Source organism: Pinus tabuliformis, chromosome 9 (assembly GCF_031772625.1).
Source record: "Pinus tabuliformis cultivar Carrire ecotype Pingquan chromosome 9, CPIR1, whole genome shotgun sequence".
Taxonomy (NCBI): Eukaryota; Viridiplantae; Streptophyta; class Pinopsida; order Pinales; family Pinaceae; genus Pinus; species Pinus tabuliformis.
In genome coordinates, this window is record NC_142307.1 from 297537888 (window position 1) to 297556966 (window position 19079).

General features: G+C 40.4%; 1 protein-coding gene across 5 annotated transcripts in view; it reads left to right on the forward strand.

Moving 5' to 3' along the window:
• Positions 1-19079, forward strand: part of LOC149148382 (biotin synthase, mitochondrial-like) — a 289099-nt gene that overhangs the window by 35252 nt on the left and 234768 nt on the right. For all 5 annotated transcript variants that reach the window (XM_089441134.1, XM_089441133.1, XM_089441132.1 and 2 more), the window contains exon 3: positions 12466-12671. In XM_089441134.1, coding sequence (XP_089297260.1) covers positions 12466-12671 — 206 coding nt within the window. The remainder of the gene's footprint in view (positions 1-12465; positions 12672-19079) is intronic.

Sequence of the window (19079 nt, forward strand, 5' to 3'; positions counted from 1 at the left end):
TGGAGGATGAATTGGAGCTTTTATGGATGAATTTTGGATTTGGTTTATCTTATCTTGGAGTTTATTTATTGCCAAATTGTTGATGGTTGGATATGTTCTATTACATGTAAGTACAAGCTTTTAACGGTATTCATGTTTTTCTTTGTCATATACATTGGATTGGGAATTTCACTATTTTTAGGGCTGATTCCTGTATGTATTTATTGCTTAAATTGTAGAATTTTGTCTTTATATAACCTCTCAATGTATGGGCCATGTAATTTTGAATGAAATTTCCTAGGGATAATTCTATCATTGAATATATCTTAAGAAGCCATCACCTTTTGCAAGTCGAAGCATAAAGGTTGCTTCCCCTTACCCTTAAAGGCAATCGAAGTAGCCTTAAGGCCTCCTTGACTAAGAAACAAGGTTCTCATTCATATTTATCCTAGACTAAATTCTCCCAAGACTAAGGCACTGATCTACCAAGAGGCGGTAACTAAAAAATCAACTCCTTTTCACCTTCTTCTAGGTCTAGCTAAATTGGGTCACTTAGGTCATCACTTTCCCGACAAAGTAGCCCTCCAAAATGTTCGATCTTCGAGCCTCTCTTGCGCTGGTGTGTCCTAAAGGCCTCCTCCAATTTTGAAGCCATTCAGATGGTGGAGTTGTGAGATAACCCAAGCCATAGCTCCGAGGGCAAACTTTGCCCTAAGTAGTGCCTCATAGGATCAATTTGACACCTTTAAGTGAAAATTCTTGTTTTGATCCTTTCCCCCTCCTTGTCTCGGTTAAGAACATCATTGGTTTCTAAATTCTTGCCCCTTAACCTAGGCTTGGTCCACTTGGTCCCGTGTGGTCCCCGCACCTTTGAAAATTCAAATCTTCAAGAACCATTCGGGAAGTCACGTTCAATTAGGATTTTAGCATTAGGAAACTCCTTCATAAAGCATATTCCTCTAAGAAGAGAATTATTATTTTCCCTTGCCTAAAGAAGAGCAATTGGAAGTGATTGATTCCCCTTTTAATGAAAACCCAATCTTTGATGCTTATAATGAGGAAAGCAATGAGGCTCATACCTACTCGCCTTATGTTTATATATTCAAATTGTTCAAGCCTTTAGATTATGAGGAAGAAAAAACCGTTGAGTATGACGCTCCACCTTCCCCTTTGCCTTTCCCTCTTCTTCATCATCTTGAGTCTTCCTCAAGTGAGTCCCTCGACCCTTTTGGTATGACCTCGAGTGACCATGTCCGTTTTCCCCTTTCTGAATATGGTGTCAAGGAAAAGCCCTTCAATGAATATACTTTATCCCCTTTGACTCATCCTCATGACTATGATCACTTCGTGACCTCCCCTCCCCAATGTGACCATCACCATGGGAGACGTATTTGTTGCGTTCCTCTTGTCCCTCACCCTTTGTTCCATTCTCATCAGAACCTTGTGGCATCTACAAAGCATAATATTATAAACAATGATTGTGATAGGGAATTCTTAAGAGTGATCTTTCATTCCATCATTGTGTACTTAGAAGGAAATCCCTGCACTTCTAGATCAACCTATTCTCCTCCTCCCAGGGCTTCCTTTTACATCAAATGGGGATCATGTTTTCTCAACTCCCACCCACTTCGTCCTCCATGTGATTCTGTCCACAATCGCTTTGAGTTTTGTTTCTTGAGTAATCATACTGGTAAGCGTATGTACATTGATGTGATGATGTCTTGGTTGCACTCGTTGTATGATTACACTTAGTCTTAGCCTTACTACATGCATGTTAGGATAGGATGCATTGCATGCTCGTTTTCTCATTAGAACTAACATCATATGATATTTCTGATGGTAGATTAGATGCATTTAGATTGAATTTGCATTGTATTTACTTTCAGTTGATTTTATGGCCTAACATTAAGCATGTGCGATCATGAGATGCCGCAAAGGCATGCTGCCCCATGTTTTTCATCATTGATATGTGTAGGTAACAGGTCTGCGGTAACCAAGAGATTCTTGAAGTTCTCTTAACCTCCCGTTCGAGTAGCTTCATCCACTTCTTCAAGAGATCACGTCCCAGTTGGACCCATATGTTACCCACCATTTTGTGGGTGATATCTCTAGGAGATTTGTTTTCTTCAAGATGGTCCTCAGTCAGTAGCCAACATCCCCTTGTAGCCACCAACTAGCTTATTGCGCCATTTCTCGGCCACCTGAGTCAGCCATGTGGTCCCTCACCCATCTGCCATGATTGTATGCTTGAAGGTGGGCCTCCCGAACCTAAAGGTATGCCTTGTCATTTGGTAATTGAGTATTGTAGTTTGCTTATCATGGACACTTTTGGGCATGAATAATGGGGGGATTCGGTGGAAAGAATGGGTTAGGTCTGTGCTCTTGTCCCCTAGACCCCTTTTGGATGTTAACCTTGGATTCTAGTCTCGTGATCTCTTTTATTGACCATTTGGCTTTAGGGATGGTATTTCACAGGAAACCCTGATTTTGGTTGCATGGTCCCGCTTCTCTATCCGCATATATTACCCCATTTCCACTCATTATTACCCATTCATAGACCCCTTTTGGATGTTAACCTTGGATTCTAGTCTCGTGATCTCTTTTATTGACCATTTGGCTTTAGGGATGGTATTTCACAGGAAACCCTGATTTTGGTTGCATGGTCCCGCTTCTCTATCCGCATATATTACCCCATTTCCACTCATTATTACCCATTCATCTTTTCTCCCACCTGGGTCCACATTCTTCCACTGGGTCCATACAAGGTTAGTTCTTCACTTCCCCTTGCCCACACCTTGGGTCAGGCCTGAAATGATGCTCCAGAGGTTGATGCAGCTAAAAAGAAAAGAAAAAACATAATTGGCCACATTCAACAGGAAAATGTACCAAAAAATGCAAAGCCTGGCTGGGACAAACACATTTAGCACATGGGCAAAAGCCAATACATGAGCTCTACCCCATCATCATGGCTATCACCCTGGTTCCTACAGGTTCTATGAGCCTCCTTCATCATATAGGAACCCATGATCGTCCCAACCCCTAGTGGGCAATGAACCGCCCTACCTTAAAAAGGGGGTACCCACTGCTATATCTCACACATCATGCCTTGCCCCTTGAACCCTGAGCAGTTAAACAAAGAAAAGTCATAAAAAGACAAAAGACATATAAAGAAGGGTGGAAAAATCAAGGCCAAGGCACCTCGTGTATCACGATTGCTCCCTCCTATACATTTCATACCCAAGTGTGGGGTTCCCTTTTATTAGCTAGCCTTGTACCCCAACATGTGGCCCACGGTTGCCCCTTCTCATCCCTTACTTCATTCACCTTTCTATCACATACCACCACCTTTTAAATGATGTACCTCGAACATATTATCACTTTTAAAAGTAGAAACCACCTAATAGGATACTTGGTTAACCCCATTTGGAGTGTGGGGACACTAGCACATGCCAAAGCCCATTATGGAAGGGCAGACCATTTTGAAGTCCCCACATTTGGTCCACGGTTTGTAAGCTCTTTTACTAGTTTTCTCTAATGACTTGTTGTACTGGAAGACTAGGGGATGCAGTGGATCTTATGCAGGATTGCAGATTGTCTCCATCTTGGGTTTGGTCTCTCTATACAGGGTCCTAACCCTCTAGAGGGCTACATTAAAACATGTAGGGTGTGCTTTGAGAGCCATGGGCCTCCACAACAGTAGACAACACTCCATTAATCCAAGAGGATGTTCAGAGATTGCTTGAGATTCACATATTGGATGAGGAAGATGCACCTGGTTCACCATTGGCCAGCTAACCACATAGATGTACCATGCACTTGGCAGCTGACCTGGGACTTGTTGGTTGATGTGGTGTCACCTACACCATCAGTAGTTGGTTGATGTGGTGTCACCTACACCATCAGTAGAGCCCTTACAAATGATCTACAGGAATCTTCAACTCATTTGGAGACCCATGAGGTTATTATTGTGTCCCCACACCCACTAGGAATACCACAGGTTTATTGTTTGGAGAACAAGGTGCCAACTCCTTGTCCATCACTTTTGAAGGTCTTATTCTTCATTATGGCACCTATGGACCTCATCAGGCCTCTTGGAGGGCCTTACGACATGTATTATTTATCATTCGACCTCTTAAGAAGCTAATTATTTCACTTGTGAGCTAGTTTCGTGGGCTTGTCACCAAAAGTTAGGTTATTAGCACATTATTTTAGTTTTGGGGCTTATGTAGGCTTAGGAGACTAATTCGAACTCCTCATTAGTGTATAAATACAAGTGAGATGAGTTCATTTGCTCATCATCACATTGGATTGGATCTCTCTTCTCTTTAGAGAATTTCACACTTTTTCTTGGAGGATGAAATGGAGCTTTATGGATGAATTTAATGCTTGGATTTGGTTTATCTTATCTTGGAGCTTCTCTATTGCTAAATTGTTGATGGTTGGATATGTTTTATTACATGTACGTACAAGATTTTAACACTATTCTTGTTTTACTTTGTCATATACATTGGATTGGGAATTTCTCTATTTTTAGGGTTGATTGCTGCATGCATTTACTGCTTAAATTGTGGAATTTTGTCTATATATAGCATCTCTTAATGTATGGGCCATGTAATTTTGAATGAAATTTCCTAGGGATAATTCTATCACTGAATTCATCTTGAGAAGCCATCACCTTTTCCAAGTCGAAGAATAAAGCTGTAAGGTTGCTTTCCCTTGCCCTTGAAGGCAAGCAAAGTAGTCTTAAGGCCTCCTTGACCAAGAAACATGGTCGTCATTCATATTTATCCTAGACTCCATTATCGCAAGACTAAAGCACTAATCTATCAAGAGGTGGTCACTCAAAAAGCAACTCTTTTTCACCTTCTTCTAGGTCTAGCTAAGTTGGGTCACCTAGGGTATCACTTTCCCGACAAAGTAGCCCTCCAAAAAGTTCGATCTCCTAGCCTCTCCTTCATTGGTGTGTCCTTAAGGCCTCCTCCAATTTTGAAGCCATTCCAATAGTGGAGTTGTGAGATAACCCAAGCTCTAGCTTCGGGATTAAACTTTTCCCTAGCATCCCCAAGGCTGGTGCCTCATAGGATCAATTTGACACCGTTAAGTGAAAGTTCTTGCTTTTATCCTTTCCCCATCCTTTTCTGGGTTAAGAACACCATTGGTTGCTAAATTCTTGCCCCTTAACCTAGGCTGGGCCCACTTGGTCCCATGTGGTCCCGCACCTTCGAAAAGTCAAATCTTCAAGAACCATTCGGGAAGTCAAGTTCAATTAGGATTTAGCATTGGGAAACTCTTTCACAAAGCATATTCCATTAACCTAACCCTCAAGTCCTCACCTCCTCCTCCTAGAAGTCTACGTACCTTGCTTGATAAGTAAGAAAGATCTATTCTTAAAACCCCTTCTAGGAAAAGGATTATAAGGGTCACTTCATATGCTTTGGTCGATTTATCCCTTACAAGTGACCTTCTATATATACTGGGTCTCCTCCCATCGGTGAAAGTCCGTAAAAAGTAGGGAGTCTTAGCTAAGGTGACGGTGGGCTAAGTCTCCATCGTTGCCCTTTGATCTAGCAGTTGCCCTTTGGGAATCCCTTTTATGACTGTAATGTCCCAAACAAAATAAATTTGGAACAAACAAAACTTTTCTTCAAATTCTAACTCGAGATTTCTTCAGTTAAAAAATTCTATTCATAAAAAGAAGATTTCCATGTAAAATAAAACGAATAGAGCGCTGCAATCCCTTAACACAATGAACAAGAAATTCTCAGCTTTATTATATTAGAAGAATTGGGGTTTACATGCACATACAACCCATATATCTGAGATAAAATGGCCTCAAACAGATCTACAATAATGCTGCAATCAGCCTCCAAAACAAACTGAAAAACAATAACTGCAACCTGTGCACCCTGAATCGATCCACCAAGGGAAGAGATGGGTGCTCGCCCACTCTCACTGAATCACCCAAGGGTTTCCTTCTTGGGGCTACTGCAAAAGTAGAGAACCAAGTTCTCAAACCTCTCTACAAAAAAAAGTACTCAAATCCAAGATCCAAGATGTTTCCAAATGATCTTCTCCTCCTCTTTTATAGATTTCATGGATAGATCCCCAAGCCTTTAGAAGCATCTTATTATTATAATTTTATTATTATTCTAGAAGCTCCTCCATTGACTTTATCAAGTGGCCTTTTAGTTTTATTTTATTTCACTTAAGTTACTTTTGGCCCTTTTTCTCTATTTAATTATTATTTTTTTAATTAAATAACTAATTAAAGTCATTTTTAACTAAGGAAAATGGAAAATCGCCCACACTACTCTCTTTGTCCAGTAGAAGTCTCTTCTCAGCTTCCCATTCCATAGATCTTCTCATTCGGTTCCATCGAGCTATTACACTGATGTGTTCCATCAATTAATGTTCTGGGAATGCCACGTCGAGCATAATTAATTAAGTTGTGCCCAATAATAATGCTGATTTTTGAAAGTTGTCGGAATGCGACGGAACGAAAGGTAAACTTTGCGAATGATGGAATATGCCAAGCAAATGCCATCAAATCCCATAAAAACTCCATCGAGACCCCTGATGACATAAACCTACTCCACTGACTTGACCATCCCTTGGCCTGGAAATCCACCCTGGCTGTACTATCCGCCCCAGGATTGCTTGCCCTCAAGCAATCTAAATTTGTGGACCAATATGGCGGCCCAACGCAACTGAGACCCAATGCCCGGATACCATACGAGCCCTTGGGCGATGCTCTGCTCTTGTGTCATCTCACCATGAACGGACCCCTCAATACCCAGATTCCAGACTAATCTTTGACTAAACCTGTCATCAACAAATCATCCTGGATACCAATGCAACCAAGACCAAGTATCAAGGCTCCAAGGCCCCTGTTGTGCTATAACTCCAACCGTGAATGCTGCTCCATCCACCATGTACCAACTCATCACCTCTCTCCAATCCAACCTCCGACATAGGTTGAGGTTAACCCCACTCTACTGATGTTGGGCTAGTGCTACTGAAATATTGATGAACTGTTGGTCCACATCCCATTGCCCACGGAAACATATAGTAACGCCCCCATCTAAGTTCCCCTGTTGTACTGTGCCCCGAACTAAGGTTGATACTCCATCAAAAGGATACCAAATCATGATCTCCCGCCAATCTAATGTATGGAAACCTGTGCAAGGAATACGTCTGCTCTGTTGATACTGGTCCATGCTGAACTCCTGATGCTCTACCCAGTCAATCAAAACATGTCCAAGAAATCCTGCCTCTCTCCCTCTAATGGGAAAAAGTGGGCAAACTGTGCTGCAAGCCCTGTCTATGTACTCCTGGAGAGGGTTTCCGCCTAAAAATGTTGTAGCTTTGCTGGCTACCACTACATCTGTTTGCACCTCATCAATGGATAGACCCAAAGATGGATGCACTGCCGCCTCCCTCTTCTGATGGGAAACTCCACGCTCCTCCAATTCACCAATCTCTTGCAAAACTATCCTGTCATACTCCAACACCTCCTGAAGACATGTGTCTGCAAATACAATCACCCTGTTAGCTATTGGCACATCTATTTGCTCTTCATCAATGGTTGGCCCCAAGGATGGCTGGTCATCCTCCTCCATCACGGGCTCAACATGAACCTCCAACTAGCTCTCCCCAAAAGGCTCATCATGCATACTGTGCATATCATCCTCCTGAGCTAACTCATGCTCCACCATATGCTACTCCCGTTGAATCATCAAGGGTGACCCATCATCTCGAATGTCTCCCATAGGGTCCATTGACTGCTTACCATACGCACTTGAATATAAATGTGGCCTGCTGTCAACAACTTCATATGATGGTTCATGAGAACCAATGGGCTCATCTATAGTAGACTCTTGTCCAATTAAGGATCCTTCAATCTTCTTTATATTCAGTTGACTTGAGTTCCTTGCCAGCTCTATTTCAATTTTATCAGTCTAGTTTGCGTCTCTGTACCCTCCAATTTTACATTTGTGATCTAGTGTCCATGCTCCCTGACATGTAAAACAGATCCACTCTCTTCTCATTTGATTTATGCTCTTCTTTGGGGGTTCTAGAGACTGCTCTTTCTTAGGCTCCTCATCTTTTCCAGATCTGAACCCTCCAAAAATTCTCCTTATCAAATTTCTTCTAACAAGAGGTTCAACGCTAAGGGCTGTGAGCTGCCTTAGTGACTCATCCATGAGCCAATAAGTTTTAAAATTTCAAGCTCCCCTTACTGCTGTTGCAAAGGCCCAACAAAATAACCCAAATAATTAATTCACACTACCCAGAAATTATGTTGTTGCTACTCAAGATGAACTGGTGTTTTTTCCCTCAATTCTACTCCAAAAATTCTGAAAATTTAACTTGACTCTCCTCACACCAAACCCATAAAAACCCAAAAATGGTTTGGCTTAAATTCAAGCCAAGGTTAAGCTCACCTACTCGTGTGAATTACCCAGTTCACTGATAAAACGAATTGATGAAGGAATACTGATTTGCAATCCGCATACTACCCGAAAGATTTTGAAATTTTAACCACGAACTCCGCTGATAAAACCCAGAAAACCCAGAATTTTTTGTGTAGATTCCAGACGATACAAAAAGCCTCAATTTAATGCAAGTTTCCTACTCCGCCTAACTCTGCACACTGCAATGCCCTTTTTAATAATTTTCACAAATAATAAAAGATTTGGCCTCGAATAAATTTGACGGCTCAATGATAAACCCTCAAATCATAATAACTGCAACTGAAAACTGAAAATCCGTAGGCTGAGCCGAGATCGATGCTTTGATACCATTGTAATGTCCCAAACGAAATAAATTTGCAACAAGCCAAACTTTTCTTCAAATTTTAATTCAAAATTTCTTCAGATAATTTTTTTTATTGATAAACAAAAGATTTCCATGTAAAATAAAACGAATAGAGCACTGCAATGCCATAACACAATGAATGGGAAATTATCAACTTTATTATATTAGAAGAACCGGGGTTTACATGCACATACAACCCATATAGATGAGATAAAATGGCCTTAAATAGATCTACAATAATGCCACAATCAGCCTCCAAAACAAACTGAAAGACAATAAATTGCAATCTGTGAACCCTGAATGGATCCACCAAGGGAAGAGATGGGCGATCGCCCACTCTCATTGAATCACGCGAGGGTTTCCGTCCTGGGGCTAATGCTGGAGTAGAGAACCAAGTTCTCAAACCTCTCGACAAAAACAATACACAAATCCAAGATCCAAGATGCTTCCCAATGACCTTGTCCTCCTCTTTTATAGATCTCATAGATAGATCCCCAAGCCTCTAGAAACATCTTATTTTATTATTTTATTATTATTCTAGAAACTCCTCCATTGACTTTATCAAGTGGCCTTTTAATTATATTTTATTTCACTTAAGTCACTTTTGGCCCTTTTTCTCTAATTTGTTATTTTTCCTTAATTAAATGACTAATTAAAGTCATTTTTAACTAAGGGAAATGGAAAATCACCCACTAGACTCTCTTTGGCCACTGGAAGTCCCTTCTCAGCATCCCATCTTGTAAATTTTCTCGTTCCGGTTCCAGCGAGCTATTATTACACTGAGGTGTTCTATCAATTAATCTCCCCAGAATGCCATCTCGAGCATAATTAATTAAGTTATGACCATTAATAACGCTGATTTTTGAAAGTTGTCAGAATGCGACAGAATGAAAGACAAACTGTGCAGATGATGGAATATGCCAAGAAAATGCCATCAAATCCTATAAAATCTCCTCAAAACTCCATCAGGATCCCTGATGACATAAACCTGCTCCACTGACCTGGCCATCCCCTCCCTTGGAAATCCACCCTGGCTGCACTATGGAGAAGAATAAAAATGGGGACATTACAATAACCCCTGCTAGTTTGAGTGGTAACATTGCCCATACAATCAGGGGCTGAGGCGAGGGATACCTGAATTTCCTCTGTCCGGCAGACTACTACATTGATTCTTGAGGCTGAAAGAGGCTTTGATTAGGCAATGGGCTGCAAGAAGACTTATGAAGTACTGAGATCTTCACCAACCATGAAGGGACCCAAATATTTCATCCTCACTGCCAGTAACCAGTCAACTTCTCAAGTATTTCCAGGGAGGTCACTACACACAGTCTGCCTCTTCTGAAGCCTTCAGAGCTCTTATCCCAACCATGGAAACCTTACAACTGATCATCAGTCCACACAGGTACACATCATAGCTACTAAATCCTCCAGTTGGCCTAGTAAAAGCCAAACACCTTCACCCAAAGGCCACCTTGTGCTCTTTAATAGACTTCCAACCAGCTCAAGATGTTCTGAGAAGACTCTTTCCCTTTGAGTCTCCCTTTTTCAATCAGGAATTTTGTTCTTGTCTCTAAGCCTGTATCATCCACAAGGCTGTCTAATCACTTCAGTAGGCCTAGAGCTTCTCCAGTCTGTCTAATACCAGAACATGGACATTAGTTTATCAGTCCCATGCTTAAGGTGAACAATTTACTTAATGCCCATAAACATTAAAGTCACAACATGAGAGCACATTAAAGGTTGTTTAGCAGATATATGAATACTATGCAGTGAATATAATCAGGTCTAATTTTCATCATAATTCATCATATATTATAGGGCATATTTTCCATTCAGCAGACAAGCACATAATCAATCATCTGAAGACATAGAAGACATTTTTCTCACAAGTTAAAATGAAAAAGATGCCAAACATGTGGGGTCATATTCAGTTTTGTTTGTGAACCTACTTTTGAGGAAGGGAGTTCTTCGGGAAAATTGGATGTAAGACTGGCAGGGATATCTCAAATAACATTTGATTTAAGGGTTTGTTGTTCCAAGTGTTTCAAACATTGGCGATATATCATGATGCACTCTGTTCAACAATATTATCCCTGGGGAAAATTGTGATTTTTCCAGATTTTGAATATATTGTGATACTTGCAAAATATAACAATATATTGTCAGAAATTTGCTTGTTAATGGCGAAAGTTGCCATGTCTGCTACAGGGTGCTGATAAATCCGATTTTTTGACTTATTTTGAGAAACAGAAGCAGAGGATTGAGATCAAAGGAGAAATTCACCATCTGCAATTGAGCCAAAGAGGGGAAGCTGAGTGTTATCATTGCTGTTAATGGATTTATTGTAGTGTGGGGATTGATTCCTATCTACCGTGTGGAATCAACGGAAATTGTGCAAAATGGGCTTTACAATTCACCTGAAGAAACCAAGGAGTTTGCCCTCAACCCACCCTGCAGAGGGGGCTACCACCTCCTTGATCCCCTCAACTACTCTTGGAAGTTGAAAACCCCTGGAATATTATCTTGAATAATTAACAGTGAAATGGGGAGGATAAAACCATTATTTGTTTTGTTTAATAGCATTCAAATTCAGATCAATGAGGAGTCAAGTAGACGATTCAAAAATGTTGTTAAGTAATGGAAAAATCCTGTACATGAGTTATGGGTCCATCTTGGGAGATAAGTTCACTTCAGTAAAGAGTCCAATTCATTATATTTTTTGCTATAATTTTGAGATTCAAGAATCAGGACTCAGGACAGGAATCGATATCAATGTGTGATGCATTCCTTGATATCTTATATATCAGTTATTTTTTCACATTTATATGGTAGTGCATATGTTTGATGTTATTGTTGCTTTAGATGTTTAAAAAGTTGATAACAAATGAATGCTTTTATATGTTTTTAAGTTGGTTGATTCTCCGATATTTTTCTCGATGTTGCTGATTAGTCACTTTCTAGACCCTCGTCAAGACTTTTTGTCAACATGATGTTTGAAACATTGGTTATTTCTATGGAGTAGGTGTAGGACAACTTCAGCAAGGATTCCTCTAAGTTCAGTTTGGGGGGAAATACCAGCTTCTAAACTTTAAAGATGAACTAGCAGCTCAGATAATAGCTAGGCTAAATGTATTTAGGAGAATAGATTGTACGGAGCTTGGAGCTAAGGCTGGCATGTTGGTTCATCTTGCTTATGTTGGATGCAAAGACACTTCAGATAGTTTACTCTCTGATGCAAATCTCTTGATTAATGGACTAATACATAAATGGTTTTTACTAAGTCAAAATAGCCAACACATGCTTCATAACAGTTTTGCTGCTACTTTCTCCATTACTTGCAAGTGCTTAGTGGCCTTCTCTCTTCTCTTCTTTCCACATTTCTTATAGAATGGGCATCTGACAGTTTTAAGTGCCCCTAAAAAAGTTGCCTTGTCAAAGTATTCTTTTATGTACCTGACGGTACCAGATATGCAAATCACATTTGTTGCCCACATATTCAACTGTTGGTTTCTAACCTTTTACTTTTTATGTTATGATATTGTTTTAATGAATAATTGTTACAACATAAAGTTATATGATTGGGTCAAAGGAATTCATTTGTGTTTGTTTAGTAAAGGTGTTTAGTCTAGTTTATGCCCATCTAAATAATTTTCTATGGTTTTTTGTCAGGGGCTTGGGAATGGAAGTACGCTGCACTTTGGGTATGTTGGAGAAGCAACAAGCTGAGGACCTCAAAAAGGCTGGCCTTACAGCTTATAACCATAACTTAGATACATCCAGGGAATTTTACCCCAGCATTATAACAACCAGGTCTTATGATGAGAGGCTTAAAACTCTTGAATTTGTTCGTGAAGCAGGAATCAGTGTCCGCTCAGGTTTTTACATCCTTTTCCCTTTTCTTAGTAACTTATTTGTTTATTGTATATGGAAAAATAAATTGTATGATTTTCCATTTGCATATTTCCTATCCACTAATCACACATTCTATTTGATCAAGTTCATTTAAAGAAAGCACCTAGAAGGAAATTACATTTCCAAGATCTCATATGAAGAAAGAAAATTGCTTTAAGTCTAATGGTTGTCTTGAAGTGTAGTGATAGTACTTGTCGAAACTCAGTAATTTTTTGAAAACTCAACTCAGCTCACTGCTTTGGTGAGCTGAGTGATTTTTTTATTATCAAACTTCTCAATTTTGATCAAAACTTAACGAGTTTGAACAGATTCTATGAATCTAACTGTAGATCCAGCAAGGTTGGCTATAAGTCCCAAGTTCAGAAAAACTTCATCAATTCGACTTATAAGCTCCTTCCACATATTTAATTTTTGCCCCCTTATAACAAAACACAAGAAACCCTTGGAGACTTCACCACCATTGATAGGTGGTAACCAGGATAAACAGCCAGTGCCTAACTTCAAAGCACCTTACCCAGAGATCTGGGGGTCTGTGACCTCCCCAACTTCGGGTAGAGATCTTACTTATTTTTTTTGCTGAAGCAAGAGACAGTCCTTCTATTTCATTAACACAAAAATTATGTTACATAATATACAATAACCCTTCCATCTCCATGGACCCAGGAAAAAGGGCAACCTATTGAAGACTTGACCCCCAACCCTACACCGGTAGTCACCAAACCCTCGAGATACACACTATATAGGGCAATAAGATCCCCCAACCAAAAGAAAACCTCCGGAAATTCCTACCCACCCACTTCACAAAAATGCTTCAACAATCACCATCGTCCTTGCTTCCTGCGCAAACAAATGGTTGCGGGAAAGAACATCCCGTCAAAACGAGTTGAGAAAAACGACCTGGCCCCACAAAATAGCATGGTCAATCCTGACCGTAGAATCGGGCGGCGGGATCCAACAGTCAGGAGTACTATTACACCGCTCAAGATCACTGGACATTAGTGTGCGATGGGGGCGGTATTCATTTCCACCCCCCTGCCACGTGTTGGAAGCCGAATGGAATTGCTTCCATATCTCCAAAACCATTTTCCGCCCTAGAGCCGTTTGATCGCCTGAAAACCACCTTAGACTCGGTATTTCTTCCCATAAATGGATTGAGGGGATAGTATCGTTGCCGGCAAAAACAATCCTCCCTTCCCGCACATTCTTTCTTAGGAGCTTGAACCAAAAACTGTGGCTTACTGTGTTACAACCCACCATGCTACCGCCCGAAAACCTGAGGAAACTGGTCAACTTACACTTGGGTGTTTTGCGGCCGTTCTTTGCTTGCCTCCCTCCAAAGTACCTGCTGAAAGACAGTGGTCGAACAAGCAGAGAAAAATTCATGTCGTGCCTGTCACCCTAGCATAGTTGCGAAATACTTCTCTGTCCTCTACCGCCTGCTCATCACAGAGAGCTTTTAATCTACTCTGAGGCATCTCCTACCACTTCATCGCAATCCTGCATTCTGAACTGTTTACACCTTGGTTGGCCAGGATGTTCGCTAGTTTATTGGCTTTTCGTCGAACATGGTTGAAACTAACAGTTCGAAGTCCCATAAGATGACTTTGAATCTATGTTGCCAGGAAACGTGGGTGCGGGGACGGGGACGGGGACGGCATTTTTGGAAACAGGGTGCGTGGGTTCGTCGGGTAATATAATAATATTAAATTTTAATAATTATATTTTATAAATTATAAATTTATAATTAATAATATATATGAAATTTCAATTTGTATATTTTTTCAACTTTAAACAAGAAAACTTTAATGATAATCATTTAAACGTGCACATCATCGAACATTCAACATTGACATTGAAATTTCAAAATTTATCACCAAAAAACTGTTCTTTTGAATCTTTTCCATGTAACCATGACACTGTGACAGCTATGTGAGAGAGCTCAAGGCTACTACTAAAACTAAAAATTCAAAATACATACTAGGATAAATGCTAGACTCAGCTATTTTGGTGAAACTTGGGACAGATTTTGTCACACACAGGCTTTAAAATAACTATGCAGCTTAGGTTCATTTGCAAGGATGCCTATCGATGAATCAGGCTGTGGTCGTACAGACCCTTCCTCCTACACAGCCAACGAGTGTTAGCATTTCTGCCTCCTGCTCTAATTTCAAGACAGCTTCTCTCATTGAAATTGCTCATTCTGGCTGGAGCTTGAGCTTGTAACTTTGCTTTGAATGTTTAGTCTCTTCCATATAGAAACACAATTTTTTCATAGGAGATTCTTCTCAACCTGATAGTGGTCTAAAATTTTCTTGATGTCTAATCATCCACTTGCCCCATGCATGGTGTGCTCTGTGGTAAAGCAATCTCAAAAACAGTGGCAGCCTTACCCTTCCACAAAACACGCTTATCAGTCTTTGTTTCCCAATAAAATGCACAGCATCCATCTGATGGCTTGAGGGATAGTTTTTCTTTGAGTGCGAAGCTCTGCCTGAATATTAATTATCTAAACATCAAACATCTTCACAGCTTTTAGAGATTACTTGGTGTACAAGTCTGTAGAGACCATATATGATTTAGGCATATTTTCTTAGTTTTAATCTTAACATGATGTTATCAGAATGCTGTGAGAAATTGGCAGATTTTGATACTTAATTTAGCCATTGTCCAAAATAGCCCTTCACCATTTAACAACATCAGCTGGTTACAGCTTATGGCTGGTCTCAATCCTACTTTCTATTTGACCGAAAATGTCTGAACCTGTATGTGTGCATTTACAGTTTATAATTTGATGGTTATTTGGCTCGAGAATGAATGTTTCGTTCCAAATTGATTTACAAGAATTCTTAAAAAAAAGACTTTTAAAAAACTTAAAAAACTGGGTGCGGGTACCCGTGCAACAAAGGTTTTGATGGTAAGGACCGTGGAAGAATGTTTCATTCCAAATTGATTTACAAGAATTGATTTAGGGTTTTTTAGGTTTTGTTATAAGTTTTACCTTTGTTATAAGTTATTTTTTAAATTTCAATAAAAAAATTTATTTGAAAATTAAATTTTTAATATTTATGAAGAACCCAAAGAACCCAACCCGAAGAACCGAAGAACCCAAGAACCCAAGCACCCGAAGAACCCAAGAACCCGTTAAAGGAAAAGAACCCATATTTTTTTTGAAGAACCCGGTTCTTCATGGAAGAACCCGGTTCTTCTGGGTTTGTCTGGGAAGAACCCATACTCGAATCCGGTACTTGGGTGCGGGAACCCGGGACGGGTTCGAGAACCCCACCCCCAGGTGCGGGTACCCGTGCAACACAGCTTTGAATTCTTTGGTAAACTTGGATTAGTCTCCAGTGGTTTGAGACTTTCTCCGACCCAATTCCACAACTAATTCTTTTCACAGAGTTTATGGTTATCTCTGAGTCCGCTTCTATAATGACATTTGAGCCATGGTCCTGCTTCAGAAACTCTAGGCATTGCTCCAAAGCCATTAATTCAGCCATATTGTTGGTGGATCTTCCTAAATGGCAACGAAAGATAAAAATAATGCCTCCTTCTTCATCTCTTAACACCCCTCCAAAACTGGCAGTTCTCGGGTTGCCCTTTGAAGCCCTATCAATGTTGTATTTCAGATAGCCTTTCAGGGGAGGACGCTAGAAATCCTTCTCCGTTTCCATTACTATTGCCTTCCTATTCAGGCCTTGGGGGATAATCCCTTGCATTCCCAGTTGCCTGAGAGTTCTCAACTCAGTCTCTGAGGGGGGATTCTTGGGGTGATTGCGAGCTGTGGTGCTAACTGTCTCCTTAAGTTGTTTCAAGATCAACTCAAATAGGCGATGAGGGATAGTCTTTTCATCTTTGAATATTCTTTTGTTCCTTTCTTTCCAAACATTCTAGATAATGAAGATTGGTGTCAAGGCCCAAGCCAAGTTTAGGAACTCATGCTCCGAAAAGTTTCTTCTCCACTTGATTAGGGTATTAATGATACTTCCTCTGTCCCTGTCTGTTTGTTGAAAAATGGTAGCGAAAGAATCCCACAACCAGGAGGTGTAAATACAACTATTGAGAATATGCTCCATTGTCTCCTCTTGAGCTTCACATAGCTGGCATCTAGAAGGTCTCAGAACACCCCTCTTCCTAATATTGTCCTAAGTCAATATTTTCTTGTGATGTACCAACCACATGAAAAGCTTGATCTTCATCCACCCTTGGTGCCTCTAAAGGTGTTGCCAGGTCTTATCCGGAACACGAGAATCTAGTTCTAGAAGAATACCTTTTGCTTCCTTAAGATTAAAGGTGCCTTCTTTATTGTTACCCAATCTTAACTAATCTTGCCCCTCTGTTACCAAGATCATTCTTTGTTTTAACATTCTCATAAGTGCCTCTGCTTTTGTTTTTATGGGGCTGTCATCTCTGCAATCAATGTTTTTCCGGCTTCTCCACTTTCCTGAATTATGAGAATGATCCCAGAAATCCTTTACTTTGTTTAGTCCTTGGGAATCTGTTTCTTGCTTGAGGCTCAAAAAGTACTCTTTTAACAACGTTGGTTCTTGTTGTCATTTGTCCTCCCAGAAGAGTGCTAGATCTCCTGCTCTGATTTCCTAGAAACTATTTTTTTGTACTAGGCTTCTGTTTTCCCAGGCTTTATTCCAGATATATGAGCCCTTTATATTTCCAGACATTCTTATGAGATCATTAGTGTGCCAGGAGTTGGCATATTTTTCTTTCCAGATACTTGCCCATTGAGCTTTTGGCTCTTGAACCCATCGCCACCAAAGTTTGGCTCCTAAAACTTTACTAAGAATCTCCTGGTCATCTAAGCCTAGACCCCCGTGGCTCTTGGGTTTACAGATTTTATCCCAAGAAACTAGGGCCCATTTTTTCTTTGTTTCCTCCTTACCCCAAAGGAAATCTCTTTGGATGTTCCTGAATTGCTGTAAGACACCTTTGGGAGCTGGGAGAGCTGATAACATGAAAACGGGGATTGATTGTAGAACAGCCTTTGTCAGAACCAACCTACCAGCCAGGTTCAGAGATCTGATGGTCCATTTTTTGACTTTGTCCTGCATCTTATTGAGCACCGGTTCCCAGATACTCTTGTGCATTGGTCTGGCCGTGAGAGGAACTCCCAAATACTTTGAGGGGAGGGAATCCCTTTGAAAGCCAAGAATTCTGGAGATATTTCTCTGAATAGCAATATTAGTATTTAAGAAGAAGATTTTTGATTTAGAGAGATTAACTTCCATACTTGTAGCCATGGCAAAGTCATTCAGGATTTGTTTGTAGGCCGAAGCTTCTTTGACTGTGGGGATTCCCTGCAGCATGGTATCATCTACAAATTGTTGGTGTGTCAGTGCTTGACCATTCTCAGTTAATTGAAGGCCGATAATCTTGTTGTTGACCTTAACATGCTTAATGGACCAACCAAGTCCTTCCATCATAAGGATGAAGAGAAAGGGAGAGAGCGGGTCGCCTTGCTTGAGGCCTCTAGAAGGAATAAAGATCTCTGAGGGAGATCCATTCACCAAAATTGAAAAGCTGGAGGAAGTCACCAGAGCCATAACCCATCTGACCCAGTTATGATCGAATCCAAAAGCAGTCAGAACCTTCTTGATGTAAATCCAATTCACCTTGTCATACGCTTTGGCAATGTCCAATTGTATGATCATTCCAGCCTGCCTCTTGCTAGTTAGCGTGTGAACCACCTCGTGGGCTTGAATAATGTTATTTAGAATTTGTCTACCTTCCACATAACCGGATTGTTCCCCTGAAACTAAAGAAGGAAGTAGAGGTTTGAGTCTGTTAGCCACTACCTTGGATATTATCTTGTATACCACATTGCATAAAGCTATGGGTCTATACTTATCAGCAGTTTGAGCTGTGTCCTGTTTTGGGATCAGGGAAATGAAGGAGGTATTGAGGACTTTCAGAATAGTTCTGTTCCTCCTGGAATCCTCCACTACATTCAAAATATCCTGTTTGACAATATTCTAGAAGGCTTTAAAAAAGTCCACATTGAAACCATCCGGGCCTGGTGCTTTACCATTCTGCATGTCTTTGAGAACCTCACTGACCTCCTCTTCAGTTACTGGTCTATTTAGGTTAAAATTGTCCGCTCTAGACACCAGCTTAGGGATGTGTCTAGTAACTTCCCTTATGCATTGCACTTTGTCTGAATTGTTTTCTCGAGTGATGCCTTTGAAATGCTGGACAAACACAACTTCAATATCCTTATGAGAGATCTGAAGCTCCCCGTCCTCATCCTTTATCGAAAAGATTCTGTTGTGTGCTCTATTAGCCATGGTGGATCTATGGAAAAATCTAGTGTTACACTCTCCTTCTTTGAGCCATTAAACTCTAGACTTTTGTCTCCAAAA